The 13340-nt window shown below is 37.2% G+C and overlaps 1 protein-coding gene across 1 annotated transcript in view; it reads left to right on the top strand.

Annotated features, from left to right (window-relative positions):
- The window catches only part of DPYD (dihydropyrimidine dehydrogenase), an 807016-nt gene that overhangs the window by 774327 nt on the left and 19349 nt on the right, over positions 1 to 13340 (top strand). The window contains exon 21 of the mRNA XM_057718457.1: positions 8590 to 8733. Within this exon, the coding sequence (XP_057574440.1) occupies positions 8590 to 8733 (144 nt within the window). The remainder of the gene's footprint in view (positions 1 to 8589; positions 8734 to 13340) is intronic.

Genomic DNA, 13340 nt, shown 5'->3' with positions numbered 1-13340 from the left:
GGTATGTGTTCAGCATTTTCCTTTAATGATGTCTACTGTGTGAGGAATTTTTCCCTTCACAGTTTGTGGAATAAGAAAAACAGGAAGCATAGATTTCAAGGAATGGAATATGTGTGTAGTATTTTTCTTTATGTCAATCAAAAATATATTAAATGCTCATTTAATAAGCTTTGTAAGGACTACACAGAAATATGAGTGACAGCACAGCGCAAAGTCTAGTATCTGGCAGACTGGGATTTGAATCCTGGCTCTTCCATATATTAATAAGTGAGAACGGAAGCAAGTTATTTAGCCTTTCTGAACCTGTGTTCTCATCTGTAAATGGGAACAAGAACAATACCCGCCTCACAGGGTTGCAATGAAGAGGAGATAATATACTCATGCGCTTTGCAAAGGGCTTGGTGTATAGCGATGCTCAATAAATACGCTGATTTTGGTGAAGGTAACAGTGATGGTGCAGTTTCTTCCTTTGCAGAACTTACAGTCACCTCTCCCTAGAGCTATTGTTGAGGAAGTTGATTTCCTTCACGTCTTCTCCCCCCACTTCATCGTTACTACAAAACACAAGCAGGAGTCCTCCAGAATGCCAGGAAAGAAAAACAAATCCTATTTCATCCCTCTCAGGTTCCCTACCAACATTGTTTTATGTTCATTTTCACTAAGATGTAACTCTTCTGTAGCTCACAGCCTGTGCAGCTACCCATTAACACAGTTCCCATGTGATTTTGAAAATGTTTGAGACTCTGATGGTGGAGGGGATGGTGAGAGAGGAGGGGTCATTTGCAGAAAGTTGAGTAGCAAAGAGGTAGAGACAGAAGTTTATCCAAGAGGGGTTCTTTGTCAGAAAGAATGAAAGCTAGCTGGTTTCGGGCAGGAGTCACTGTCAGAGCAGGGGTAAAGCAATCGGTGGGTTGTGAGGCAGTGAAGATTAATGTGTGCTGTTGGGGTTGGGATGTGTAGTCAATATTGTTTCTCTATTTTCCAGAGTACTGTAGAATCTTAAAAGAAAAAAGTTATGTCATCTATTTCACTTTTCTGCTACAACTGGAATCCCATCTCCAACATTCTGGATCATTCTCTTCTTTCTACCACAAGCATTCTCCCCCAATTCATTCTTTTGTCTGCTACCACAAAGACCTGATTAGATATTTTCAAATATCTGGTGTTTCCTGAAGAATAAAAATCCAAACTGCTTTGCTTGGAATTCAGCGCCCTTCATAGATGGCCCAGCTTTACCTGCTACTATTCCTCAGGCACTTACTATGTTTCAGTTGTGTAAGAATGAGTTCGTTCCCAATAAAGAGGTATTTTAAAAAATGAGTTCGTTCTGTAGTTTCTTAATGTTTCGTCCCTTTATTCATCCATTCCTTACTCTTTTTCCCCCTTTCCAGCACCACACACTATTACTCCCTTTTATAATTTCCGTCACAGTTTAAATTCCTTGTTCGCTAGAAAGTCTTTAATGTCTTAGTTGGAATTAATTGCTCATTAGATCAGGGTTACATCAAACTGTTTATGTGTCTCTTCCTCTTCCCTTTCTTCCTTATGATTACCCACATGGCCCAGATGTCAGCTGAGATCACCCAGCCGCATCCTTCTGGATATTGCTACAAAATTTCTGGAGATTATGTTCTCTACTCTATGTCGCTTCTGGCAATAAATTCCTACTCCCACTGATTTCTGAATCTCCCTCAAATATCACCTCTCATTGGTCTCTATTCTTTGAGTGATATGCCAGTCCAACCATGAAACTCAACTCTATTTCCCTGACTTTCCTCCAGATTTCTCTCCAGGGCATGTAAGTGGGTAGGAGACATTATTAAAATTTTAGGGGTCATGGAGGAGGATTTGGATTGCAGCAACACAAATGGCTTAAAATTGAATATTCACTCTTCCTCGTTGTATAAGTCCTCTGGCCATCACATCATCAGGCTCTGCTCCCTCTCTGTCTCTGGTTTTCCTTCTCTTCATGCTCTTCCGTCATCCCTCTCCTCTATCCTTTCTTGTCCCTCTGCTTTGAAGTTCTTCTGCGTTTCTTGTGCATAGTGGTTTGGCCATCTCTTTGGTTTTGTTCTTCTCTCCAATCACAACATCAGGGCTTAATTTCCGAACTCCAAGCTAAAGATATTGCTTTAAAAGTTATCTCTTTAAGCAATGAAGTTTATCTCTTTAGAGGAATCTGCTGTACATCATTTAAATAATATTACAGTATAAAACAATAATGTTTTATTGTTTTATTCTCACCTCAGTCCCACTGAACATGAATCAGTCTTCCTCACAGGCCGTAAGCTGCTTCTGGAAAGAACCACCTCCTAGTTGTCTTTGTGGCTCCAGCACCTGCACGGTCCTTGGCAAAAAGCAAGTCTTACTTCCTTCATCCTTTGCTGGCATCCTATTCATGTTAGACTCTTCTTCTCTTGATTGACATTCTTCCTAACATACATCCCGACTTCATCACTTCACAACAAAACGTGCTTCCCCTTCACGGAAGAAGCTCTTCATCCTCCTGTATCTTATGATACACAGAGCAGAGGGTCAGCAGTCTGCTGGCTCCCCAGCACCTCTTTCAAAGAGTCACCTTCTCTCTCTGGTATTTCTTCCACTCAGAGAATTTTCTTCCCCATTCCTGATCCTCACACCTCCATCTTCACTACTTGCCGACCAACCTTCACCTTACCCTTCAGAACTTAGCTTGGATGTCGTTTCCTCTAGAAAAGTTCTGCCCTCTCAGCTTGGGTCAGGTGCACATTGTCATTGCTCCCCTGACACCCCTGGGTCACCTCTGCCACAGCCTCTGTCTTGGGGTACTGCAGTTGTTATTAACTACAGGCTCTTTAAGGAGAAAAATTGTCTTTCATATATAAATTGTAAGAGCCTTGCACTCTATAAGTGTTTCTTTTTTTAAATTTATGAATCACAGCTGTTGTATATGTATAATATAATTTTTAATTTTAAAGAACCTATTTCTGTAACAATTTCTTTCTGAAAATAATTGTTTGGGATTGTCTGACATTTCAAACAACCAGCAGGATTTTTAAAATACATTCAAGATATGCATGCGTGCATTCATTCAATAATTTTTCAAGTTTTGAAAAACCTATTAAGAAAAAAAACTAAGCAACAAGCCAAAAACAAGGGGAAAAGAATAATGAGAACCTATTATGTGCTGGATCAAAAACTAACTAGGACCTCAAGTGGGGACGATGGAGGCAAAAGCTAATAGTGATAAGGCAGTCGCATAAGAACAAGGATAAAAAGTGTCCAGAGTGCTCTCCTGCACTGCGAGGGGCCGCCAACACTGGGGAGAGAGGGGAGTCAGTAAAAGACATTACTTAGACGCTGTGAATGCTGAACTGAGAGGAAAACACCAAATGGGCGTGTACCAGGTAAAAAAGACAAGGCAGGCTTGTTCCTAGCATGAGCAAACATGGAAATACAGAGCATGGTACACAATGCAATATAAGCAGTTAAGGCTTGTGGGAATAAATTGGCAGGCATGCACTTTACAAATATTATTCCATTTAATGCTTATACCAACATCGTGAGTTAGATACTATCATTCTCATTTCATTGATAGGGAAAATTAGTAGCAGAATGGTTAAGTAATTGGCTCATAGTCACACAGCTAATGAGTGTAAAACTGTGATTTTAATGCAAATTTGACTTCTCAATCAGTATCCTAACCACTATGCAAATGTTGGCTTTCTGCTTTCACTGTGAAACGTGTTATTGTTGCTTTTGACTGCTATAGACAGTGGATTTTTGATCAAAAGTTGTCCACTTAAATTTATCAGGTTAAACTAATGTATTTCATTAATTGCATATATTTTGCAGTGTCCCAATTTGCATCACTGGGCACCACATAGTATATGATAACATAATGTACAGATGGTCCTTCTCTCTCTGCCTTTTTCTTGTTTTCCACTGTCCAAATTTGATAATATCATGAAAAATTGCTTACTATCGTATCAGTGATTAAGTATTACAAGCCAGTTTTTTATGGGGAAAATCTGAGTTTCTGAATTATGTAAGCCATGTTAAAGCAGATTTTGGAATAAAAATGAGGATCGAATGTAAGCAATTGACTACTCTCATGACTGAAGAAAGGGAAGAAGAAAGTAACTGAATTCAGACAGTGCAGATCAGAGACCTCTCATCTGTCTCCCATACTTCCTCGGATCATGCCAAACGTACAGTGATTGAATTTAGGGTATGTTAGGAACACACTCAGAGAACCCGGGTTCTTAACCATTGTGCTCCAACATTTTTTTATTTTATTTTATTTTATTTGCCATTGCCTTTCTGAGTTTTGTTAAAGATCAACTCTTTGAAGGTTTATTTTCTTCACTTTTGTCTTTGTTGGTCATTTGATTGAGATTAAATAGTTTTCCAAGGAGCTTAGTATACTCTGCCTTTAGATAACTGCAACAACCAGATATACTTGATATATATTTCAGTCTGACACTCGCCCTTAATGAATGACAAGAAATACTTATAAAATTACTCACCATGATAATTACACACATTATGTATGGAAATTATTCAACCTTTAATGTAGCAAAGGACAGTTCCTGGCCCAGAGTAGGCATTTGATATTGTATATGTTGAATAAATGACAAAAGATAAATAGTGTAACCTAGTCATATGTGAACATGTTTTTGTAAAAAAAATAAATTCTTAGTCGTGAAACATACCGTATCCTTTACATCTAATTTATTCTTCAATCTGTCAGTGTATATACACACAAATGAGACATACATACATATATGGATTTCAGGTTTATACTGAGTGCAAAATATATATGCAATTTGTAATATACACACATATATATTGCACTCAGTGTGTGTGTGTATATATATTTACAGTATATGCACTATATATACACATATATATATCGCACTCAGTATAAACCTGAAATCATTTTATCTTTTAACTTATTACCATTTGGATATCAAAGAAATTACTTTTCTTACCCTCATTGTTTCAAATCAGATGAGAGAGTATGATTAGGAAAATAGAGTTGATCTCTTACAGCACTATAGACCAGTGCTATTAGCCAACTTGCTGCCGTTCTCATAAAAATTATGCAATTTAAACTGGAAGATACTAGTGCCCGCTTCTATTAGAAACAAGAACCCTCTTCTACTTCATAATATGCTCAATTACCTTTAGATTGATCCATGAATAAATTATAACCCAAATAGACTTCTTTACCTTAAAGCCTTGCTGGCTTAAGGTATCCTTGTTGATTCATTATGTTGTCACTTTTCTATCAGCAATGTAATGCTTTTAATATCTGGACAGAGACAGTTTTAGTGCGAGATACTGTTATCTTTAAATGAGTAGGATTTAGCTTTTCTGGTGAGGACAAATTCATCAGTGATGAATCCCTGGAGGAACTATTGAAACAAAAATCACACCATTTCTGAGCTTTGTTCAGCTCATCAGTTACAAAGCAGCTTTTGAGAATCCTAAAGAACTTTTTCCTTTGTTTAAGAAATATAGCATGACGCTCAAAACCTCTCACTTTGAGTTACTGCGGGCTACAACTTTTTCTGCAAGAAAATAATGAATGAAGAGGAAAAGCTCCTGCTGCTGGCTCTGTCAGGCCCTGCTGCTTCTCCTCCTGCAATAGGAAATCAATTAACTATATGTTCAGGCAGAGATTTGAACTAAATGCTTTATTAATCATCGCTGATTGCACACATATACAGTGGCCCGCTATGCCTTCATCTTCACTCTTTCTTATTTTTATTTTGCTTTGGTTTGTTCCTTTGGCAAGATCTGAATACAAACATATGCTTAAATGTAATATGTGATCCTCTGGTGTGAGGGAGAATTGATCTTTTTTATTTTCAGAAAACTTAACTTTTCGAATGTTCAGTTCTCAGCTATCCTAGAGGCATCCTAATACGTGCAAGGTAATAATAATTTTTTAAAAGCATTGAAATTTCTCTTACTAATGCAGGAAGCAAAATGACTATGGCAGCCTTGAAATTTTGGAAGCTAGTACTACAACATTTCAGCCTCTGGGATCTCCATATGGCAGTGAGAAAAAGAAACTACATGCAAATAGACCCTCTTTGATTTGGAAATAAATGGCAGAACATGGAGGGGGCAGTCACTGATATTCTGTGTGGAGGTGCTTTCAATTTAAAGAAAACTTTGGCAACAGTTTTCCTTCTTTTCCAAACTGCAAACACACAAAGAAAATCCTATAGGAATCTTTATGTTAGACTGAGAACCTCTCCTTAGGACTAATTATGAAAGATTAGCACATTAAAATCATAGCACCGTAAACCATGAAAAGGCTGCATTAGTTAAATATGGCAAATGTGGTCAACCACTGCCAAAAAAATTACAGAAACTATCAGGTGGTTGGTGTCTATTCCAGCTGTATTCCATTCTGCATCAAGGGATTTTCTGTTATTATTATTATCATTATTATTACTATTACCATTACTGGAACAATTTGAAATCATCACAGTTTAAATTTAACTGCTTTATTTCTCTTTGGATAAAGAATAATCTAAATGGAAAAAATGTCTCCTCTTCTCTGTTTAAAAGATAGAAGAAGTTCCAAGAATGATCTCTTTTGAATGACTTTAAAGAACTTTTAGGTGGAGTGAACTAGTGTTGAGTAAGGTAAGATTCCATCAAGGAATCAGGATAATGGCACAGATTTTCAAAGAACTTGGCTTCACTGCGAGGGATCTGCTAGACTCAGAGGTCATGTGTTTCACACTAACAAGTTTTGATAATCTTCAAGGATATAAGATTAGGATATAGGTATCCTTGTTGTACAAGAGAAATGTGGAGAGAGTGATGTTCTAACAAGATCTATATCAAGTGGACATGCATTCACCACCTTATGAGGTGTTATCAGGACCCTAGGGGCGTTTCTTTGGCACCAAGTGTAAACCTTAATACCTCATCTGCCCTAGGAAAGAGTCATTTCATAAGAGGACACTCCAAACAAGCATTATCTTTTCTACATTAAAGGGGTTTAAATATGTGATAATACCAAGGATTTGTTTTATACTCTATTTTATGCTTTGTAACAAGATAGTATCACTTATTTTATGATAAAATAGATACAATATATTCATATATTCCCTCCCTCCATCATATCATTTCATATTACTGTAATCATTAAATATTGTAATTTAGGAAAGCATTAAGGTGCAGAAATGAAGTATATAGTTCTGGTTTAATTGTATGTAAATTAATTTGACATTCGTAACATTGTTTCTGTTTCAACTTGACATAATTACAGTAAATTGATAATGGAAGTAACAATCTTAGATAGTTGCACATGAATATTTTCTGTTAATATAAATTTTCAGGTGCAATTTGGCTGAACTGGAACAAAATTTAAGTTTAGTTTACCTACCCTACTGACATCTCTAAAGGACCAGAGAACTCATTTTCCTAGAGCATTACGTAACCTGGCAGGTAGAGGCCAGTGTTTTGAAACAAGTGTGATTTTTCACCAAAATACTTGCTAGGTCAGAGATCAGGATGACCTTGGAGGACTGTAGTTTTCCAAGCCTTCAACGGCTAGATAAATGTGCTTTATTCTGCAGGAGAGGTGGAGAGCAGGGTGGAGCGTATTTTTGCAGTCTTAGAAAAGAGACCTAGCAATTCCAGGTTACAGGCAGCCACAGAACATTTGGAATTCAGTGGCGTCTATCACCAGCAGTATATGTCAGTAAAAGTGAAGATCAAAGGTTCTAGAAGAGAAGGACAAAGTGAAGAGGAAATAATTGTAGGATAATGAAAAGTATGAGGGCATATTCGTGTTAACTTGAAACCACTTAGCATTTTTCCATGACACCCAGGTATCTTTCTAAATGAACTTTGTAAAGTACAATTGAATAACCTTGAGATTTAAAGCTCCATAATGTGATTTTGAATACTGATGGAGTTTGTTTAAGCACTGTGATATTTCCTCTGCTTTTCATTTCTATTTTTGCCTCCTGCGTGCAAAATAAAGTTTATTTCCTGTATAGAGAAATCAATATTTTTACCATTTTGTTTTTCCAGTAAATTGCAATCAACATTAGTTACAATCTTTAAAGGGATGTAGTAAGAACTTGAACACAAAATAGAGATACAGATTAGAACTTTGGCAAAGTACCTTTGCTATTGACAAAAGCATTTGTCAGAGATGAGGCTGTGTCTATATTGTGCTAAAAACCTGATGAAGAGGAAAAAAAGCATCAATAGGTTTCACCTTCTGTCTATATGAACCAAACAAATGATCTAACAGCTATTGTTTTAAGTGAATGGTTTGGTTCACCATTGTGAATTTTATTCTATTTAGAATTGCATTTTAATTAACATTTGTATATCTAATACATACATATTTGGTAAAAGCATTGTGCTAATGTATTCCTTTTAATAATTAATGGACTCTGATACGTAGAAGAACAAGTGGTCCAAGAATGAATGAAGACCTTGTTACAGTATACGTGAAACGATCTCAAAACACACCTTTGTTTGTTGATAATATTTATGTGTTTATATCCTCACATTTTTCTCTTCTGTGAGCTAACATACTTTCTTATTTGTGTGTTTTCCTATTAGAAACTGCCAAGTTTTGGACCTTATCTTGAGCAGCGCAAGAAAATCATAGCAGAGGAAAAGATTAGACGGAAAGAACAAAATGCAACTTTTCCACCACTTGAGAGAAACCACTTTATCCCCAAAAAGCCTATTCCTACTATTAAGGTAAAGATTAAACTGTGTATATAAATATGTCCATTTTACTGTTTAGTTTGTATTTATTCTGTTTAAATAGATCACTGATTTTGTTTTTAAAATATATTGAAAGTTTTAAAAATTTTGTCTGCAGTGATAGGATAGCCTCTTTTATTTGTATATTTTATACCTTTTAGAACACTGTCAAGTATGTGTTTCATGGAAATTTTTGGTGTATTACATAGGCCAGAAAATATTACAGTGAATTTTTTGTCTTCTCATAGTCATTTAAAAATTATTTTAATCCACAATTAAACTGAAGAGATATGTTAGTCATACAGTACAACTAAATGATCAGTATGCACCATCAATATCAACATGATACTTTACATTTTGGACAAACTTTCTCTGGTTTTGATGTTACCCAGGAAATTATTTTCTGGGTAATACCATCAAAAATTATCATTAAGATGGAATTAGGTGTGCATTATATTTCTTGTTTTTCTTCTTTAACTTTTTGAGAGAGCTATAGATTCACATACAGGTGTAAGAAATAATACAGAGAGGTCTCGTGTACCCTTTACCTAGTTTCCCCAATGGTAGCACGTCGTAAACCTGTAATACAGTATGACAACCAGGATAATGACACAGATACAATCTACTGATCTTATTCACATCTCTCCAGCTGTACTTCACCTGATTTGCATGTGTGCACACACGTGTGTTTAGTTCTGTGCAATTTTGCTCCATGCGTAAGTTCCCATGTCCACCACCACAGTCAAGATACAAGAGTTTCATCAGCACAAAGATATCTCAGCTTGCCCTTTTATAACCACACCTACTTCCTTCCTGCCCACCTCCCTCAAGATGGAATTATTTTAAAGCAATCATAATGAAAAAAAAAAAGGGAGTATTATAAGTCCACATTGTCTCTGAAATCAGCATCACTGAATGTGGTTTGCAGTCACTGAAACTTACTCTTCTCTATTTAGTGACTGTCTACTCCTACATCTCCAATTTCTCGTTGAAGCATCAGTTGAAAAGCTTACTCTTAGGAGCTCTTTGAAATTCCTCTTTAGTGGTCAACTAAGACTTGGAACCCTTAGAAATCTCCTCTACATACCAGAGAGGAAAAAAATGTGTCTTATGCTAAAAACAGGGGAATTTAGATTTTATGTTGGGAGCATTAAGTGATTCAGAGTTCTGAAAGGAAATATGGAAGTGGCTGAACACAACTTCTACCAGCACTTCAATGCCATAATTCCAAATAAAGTGAACGCTTGGGACTTTCAACAGTATAATAGCCCCAAACAGTCTCTTGAGCTGTTTCCTTTAAATTATTTGTGTGCAAATGAAAAGATGAACTGGACACTGATAGTAAAGAAGAGGCCAGATCCTTCAGCTCTTCACAACCCCCCACACCATGTTTGGCTGTAACTAATATATGATTTGGGGTTAAGTGGGAATTGTCCCTCCCCTTTTCTCTACTTAATTAATTTGAAATAAATGTAAGATATCCATCTTTTCATTATGTATAAACATTTAAAAGAAAAATATTATTTATATTTGAAATAAAAGAAGTATGAGGGTGAGTCAAAAATTATCCATACTCTGGCTGTAGACTTTACAGAAGTTTTAACATAACCGGAGTGCAGACAATTTTGACTCACCCTTTTACAAAGTGATTATAAAAGCACTGTGGCATTTTCTAGTCTTTTATTGCTTCAGGGAATGTATTGATAACCTAGAAGCAAAACAAAAACAAAACAAACAAAAGACCTGCTGCAGTTGAATTAAAGCTAGCTGATCACTTACTTATCCAAATAAAATATCAAACTCAGCAGAATTAAATAAAGCAAGCAAATGGGAAGTCAGGAAAATAAGTAAACATTTTTTAAAGCCTCAAGGAGAGATGAGGAGTCTTATTAAAAATGGTACAGGGATCAGATCAAGATGGCAGAGTAGGAGGACATGTGCTCACTCCCACTTGCAAGAGCACTGGAATTACAACTAACTGCTGAACAATCATTGACAGAAAGACACTAGAACTCACCAAAAATGACACCCCACATTCAGAGACAAATGAGAAGCCACAATGAGATGGTAGGAGGGGTGTAATCACGTTAAAATCAAATCCCATAAATGCTGGGTGGGTGACTCACAAGCTGGAGAACAGTTATACCACAGAAGTCCACCCACTAAAGTGAAGGTTCTAAGCCCCATGTCAGGTTTCCCAACCTGGGGATCCAGCAACGGAAGGAGGAATCCACAGAGAATCAGACTTTGTAAGCCAGCGGAATTTGATTACAGAACCTCCACAGGACTGGGGGAAACAGAGACTCCACTCTTGGAGGGCACACAAAAAAGTGTGCTCACCAGAACCCAGGGGAAAAGAGCAGTGACCCCACAGGAGACTGAACGAGACCTACCTGCTGGTGTTGGAGGCTTGTCTGCAGAGATGGGGGGCAGCTGTGGCTCACTAAGGAGACAGGGGCACTGGCGGCAGGGGTTCTGGGAAGTGCGCATTGGTGTGAGCCCTCCCAGAGTCCACCATTAGCCCCATCAAAGAGCCTGTAAGCTCCAGTGCTGGCTAGCCTCAGGCCAAACAACCAACAAGGTGAGAACACAGTCCCACCCAGTGGCAGATAAGCAGATTAAAGTTTTATTGAGCTCTGCCCACCAAAGCAACATCCAGCCCTACCTACCACCAGTCCCTTCCAACAGGAAGCATGCATAAGCCTCCTAGATAGTTTCCTCCACAAGAGGGCAGACAGCAGTATCAAGCAGTATCAGCAGTATTTCGTCTTGTGGAACTGAAAACCACAGCCACAGAAAGAAAGAGAAAATGAAAAGGCAAAAGACTTTGTACCAGATGAAGGGACAAGATAAAATGCCAGAAAAACAACTAAATGAAGAGGAGATAGGCACCCTTCCAGAAAAAGAGTTCAGAATAATAATGGTGAAGATGATCCAGGACTTTGATAAAAGACTGGATGCAAAGATCGAAAAGTTTACCAAAGACCTAGAAGAATTAAAGAGCAAACAAACAGAGATATGCAACACAATAACTGAAATGAAAAATACATTGGAAAGAACCGATAGCAGATTAACTGAGGCAGAAGGGTGAATAAGTGAGCTGGAAGACAGAATGGTGATAATCACTGATGCAGAAAAGAATAAAGAAGAAAGAATGAAAAGAACTGAAGGCAGCCTAAGAGACCTCTGGGACAATGTTAAACACACCAACACTTGCATTATAGGGGTCCCAGAAGGAGAAGAGAGAGAGAAAGGACCCGAGAAAATACTGGAAGAGATTATAGTTGAAAACTTCCCTAACATGGGAAAGGAAATAGCTACCCAAGTCCAGGAAGTGCAGAGAGTCCCAGGCAGGATACACCCAAGGAGAAACACGCCAAGACATATAGTAGTCAAACTGACAAAAATTAAAGACAGAGAAAAGTTATTAAAAGCAACAAGGGTAAAACAACAAATAACATACAAGGGAACTGCCATAAGGTTAACAGCTGATTTCTCAGCAGAAACTCTGCAAGCCAGAAGGGAGTGGCATGATATGCTTCAAGTGATGAAAGAGAAGAACCTACAAACAAGAATACTCTACCCAGCAAGGATCTCATTCAGATGCGATAGAGAAATCAAAAGCTTTACAGACAAGCAACAGCTGAGAGAATTCAGCACCATCAAACCAGCCCTACAACAAATGCTAAAGGAACTTCTCTAAGCGGGAAACATAAGAGAAAAAAAGTACCTACAAAAAGAAAACAAAACAATTAAGAAAATGGTAATAGGAACATACATATCGATAATCACCTTGAATGTAAATGGACTAAATGCACCAACCAAAAGACACAGACTGGCTGAATGGATACAAAAACAAGACCCATATATATGCTGTCTCCAAGAGACCCACTTCAGACCTAGGGACACATACAGACGGAAAGTGAGGGGATGGAAAAAGATATTCCATGCAAATGGAAATCAAAAGAAAGCTGGAGTAGCAATACTCATATCAGATAAAATAAACTTTAAAATAAAAAATGTTACAAGAGACAAGATAGGACAATACATAAAGATCAAGGAATCAATCCAAGGAGAAGAGATAACAATTATAAATATATATGCACCCAATATAGGAGCACCTCAATACATAAGGCAAATGCTAACAACTATGAAAGAGGAAATCGACAGTAATACAATCATAGTGGGAACTTTAACACTCCACTTACACCAATGGACAGATCATCCAGACAGAAAATTTATAAGGAAACACAAGCTTTAAATGACACAATAAATCAGCTTGATTTAATAGATATCTATAGGACATTACATCCAAAAACAGCAGATTACACATTCTTCTCAAGTGCACATGGGACATTCTCCAGGACAGATCGCATTTTGGGTCCAAAATCAAGCCTTGGTAAATTCAAGAACATTGAAATCATATCAAGCATCTTTTCCGACCACAACACTATGAGATTGAAAATCAATTACAGGAAAAAAAACTGTAAAAAACACAAACACGTGGAGGTTAAACAATATGCTACTAAATAACCAAGAGATCACTGAAGAAATCAAAGAGAAAATCAAAAAATGCCTAGAGACAAATGACAAGGAAAACA

This window comes from Hippopotamus amphibius, chromosome 1 (genome assembly GCF_030028045.1).
Source record: "Hippopotamus amphibius kiboko isolate mHipAmp2 chromosome 1, mHipAmp2.hap2, whole genome shotgun sequence".
Classification (NCBI taxonomy): domain Eukaryota; kingdom Metazoa; phylum Chordata; class Mammalia; order Artiodactyla; family Hippopotamidae; genus Hippopotamus; species Hippopotamus amphibius.
The sequence above is the reverse complement of the archived record's forward strand: the minus strand, read 5'-3'. Positions and strand labels throughout refer to the sequence as shown.